This window comes from Chenopodium album, chromosome 17 (assembly GCF_948465745.1).
Source record: "Chenopodium album chromosome 17, dcCheAlbu1.1, whole genome shotgun sequence".
Classification (NCBI taxonomy): domain Eukaryota; kingdom Viridiplantae; phylum Streptophyta; class Magnoliopsida; order Caryophyllales; family Amaranthaceae; genus Chenopodium; species Chenopodium album.
Genome location: NC_137850.1, coordinates 8,296,664 through 8,298,819, shown reverse-complemented (window position 1 = coordinate 8,298,819; position 2,156 = coordinate 8,296,664). Strand labels below are relative to the sequence as shown.

The window sequence follows — 2,156 nt, the reverse complement described above, 5'->3', positions numbered from 1 at the left end:
CGGCATTAAAGTCCTTCTTCAACATAATTCGAAAATACAATTTAAGATTAAACCCCAAAAATGTGTGTTTATATTAACTTCTGGAAAACTTCTAGGATTTATGGTAAGTCAAGAAGGAATCAAGGTTAATTCAGATAAGGTTAAGGCCATTAAGGAATTGCCTCCCCCAAAGAGTGAAAAAGAAATATGAGGTTTTTTTTTTTGGGAAGATTCCAGTTGTCAGCAGGTTCATATCACAACTTACAACTAGATGTGAACCAATCTTCAAACTTCTTTGAAAAAATATGCCATAAAAGTGGAATGATGAGATCAATCTTCATTTGAATCAATGGAGAATTACCTTTCTAATCCTCAAGTTTTGATGCCACCCAAGTTGGGGGAGCCTTTTCTCTTGTACATTACCGTCACAGAAACTACCATGGGGGGATTATTGGCTCAGTATCAAGAAATTACCAAGAAAGAGGTTGCAATATATTATCTAAGAAAAACGTTCCTAGAATATGCATGAGACTAGATATGCTCCCTTAGAAAGGGCATTCATCGCTCTAATCTATGCAACGAAAAAGCTCCGACATTATCTACAAGCTCATACAACTTTCCTCATCTCAAGATTAGACCCTATCAAGTATATTTTTAAGAAACTTATCCTGATTAAAATATTTTCAAGATGGCACGCTATTCTCTCGGAGTTCGATATTAAATGTGTTAGTCAAAAATCTGTTAAAGGGAGAGCCATATCTAAAGCATTAATTGATGGGCCTATAACAGGAGATGAATTCGATAATGACTTCCCAGATGAACATCTATTTAATATCAATACATCACAATGGAAGATTTACTTTGATGGAGCATCCAATAGAAGGGGGATTGGTGCAGTTGTGTTACTCAATGATCCTCATGGAGTTCATATTCCCTTTTCAATAAAACTTAGTTTTCCAACAACAAATAACACCGCTAAGTATGAAGCATGCATCTACGATGTGAAGGCAGCCTAAGCAGTCGGGGCAAGAAACTTTATAGTGTACGATGATTCAAATCTCATTATATCTCAGACAATTAGAGAGTGGAGTGTTAGAGATGAAAGGTTACAAATGTATACTTACCATCTCCAACAATTTATTCCATGCTTTTTAGAATCGATTTCAAACATCTCCCTTGAGAACAAAATAGTTTCACTAATGCGCTAGCGAATCTGGCAGTAAATTTAACCTGGGAAGATAACGTTAAAGTTCAATATGTAACTGTCGAAGAAAGAAGTTCCCTAGTGATCATGGATGAAGAAATGATCGCATCATTAACTATACAAGACGATGAGGATGCTTGCTACAGCGACATCAAAAATTTCTTGGCCACTCGGGAATATCCTTAAAGGAGTCATAAACAAGATTAACTTGCAATCTGAAGGCTAGACGCTTACTTTGTGATATTAAAAGGTCAATTGTATCGTAAAGGTTTTGATGGAACCTCACAAATGTGTATTCGTGGTGAACAAGTCCAAAAGGTCATGGGAGAAATCCATGGAGTAGAATGCATACCACATATGAACGGACGAATGCTAGCTCGTAAAGTTTTGCAAGTCGGGTATTTTTGGACCACCTTAGAGACATATTACATCCATTTTGTAAGGACAAGTACGAAGTGTCAAATCTTTGCGAATCTCAACCATATGCCGCTCGTCTCACTACATAATCTCACTTCACCAAGGCCATTCTCAAGTTGGGGTATCGACATCATTGGACAAATTCACCCGAATGCTTCAAATGGGCATTAATACATTTTTGTTGTAATTGATTATTTTTCAAAATGGATTGAAATAACATTATTTTCCTAATTATGGGAAAAAAAAAGTCTCAAAATTCGTAATAAACAACATTGTTTGTCGCTATGAAGTACCTTTTGAAATTATTTTAGACAATGGGTCGCAATTCGAAGGGCTATTGAAAGAAACCTTGAAAAATAGAAAGTTAGACATCATCAATCTTTCCTTTATCGCCCTCAAACCAATGGAGCAGTTGAAGCAGCCAATAAGACCATTCGAACAATAATCGCAAAAATGACTGAAAAAATGGTCTGATAAGTTGCCATATGCACTTTGGGGATATAGAATTTCCATTCGGTCCCCAATAGGAACTACTCCTTACTACTTGGTGTATGGA

At 36.3% G+C, this 2,156-nt stretch overlaps 1 protein-coding gene across 1 annotated transcript; it reads left to right on the top strand.

Annotated features, from left to right (window-relative positions):
* Window positions 1-500: 500 nt before the first annotated feature.
* Window positions 501-995, top strand: LOC145588620 (uncharacterized). The gene has a single exon (XM_081645243.1). It carries the CDS (start codon window positions 501-503, stop codon window positions 993-995), a length of 495 nt encoding a protein of 164 aa, XP_081501369.1.
* Window positions 996-2,156: the final 1,161 nt, after the last annotated feature.

Bases quoted from the DNA above. Each gene is read 5' to 3' on its own strand.
- LOC145588620 (XM_081645243.1), top strand. From the start codon at position 501: ATGCATGAGACTAGATATGCTCCCTTAGAAAGGGCATTCATCGCTCTA.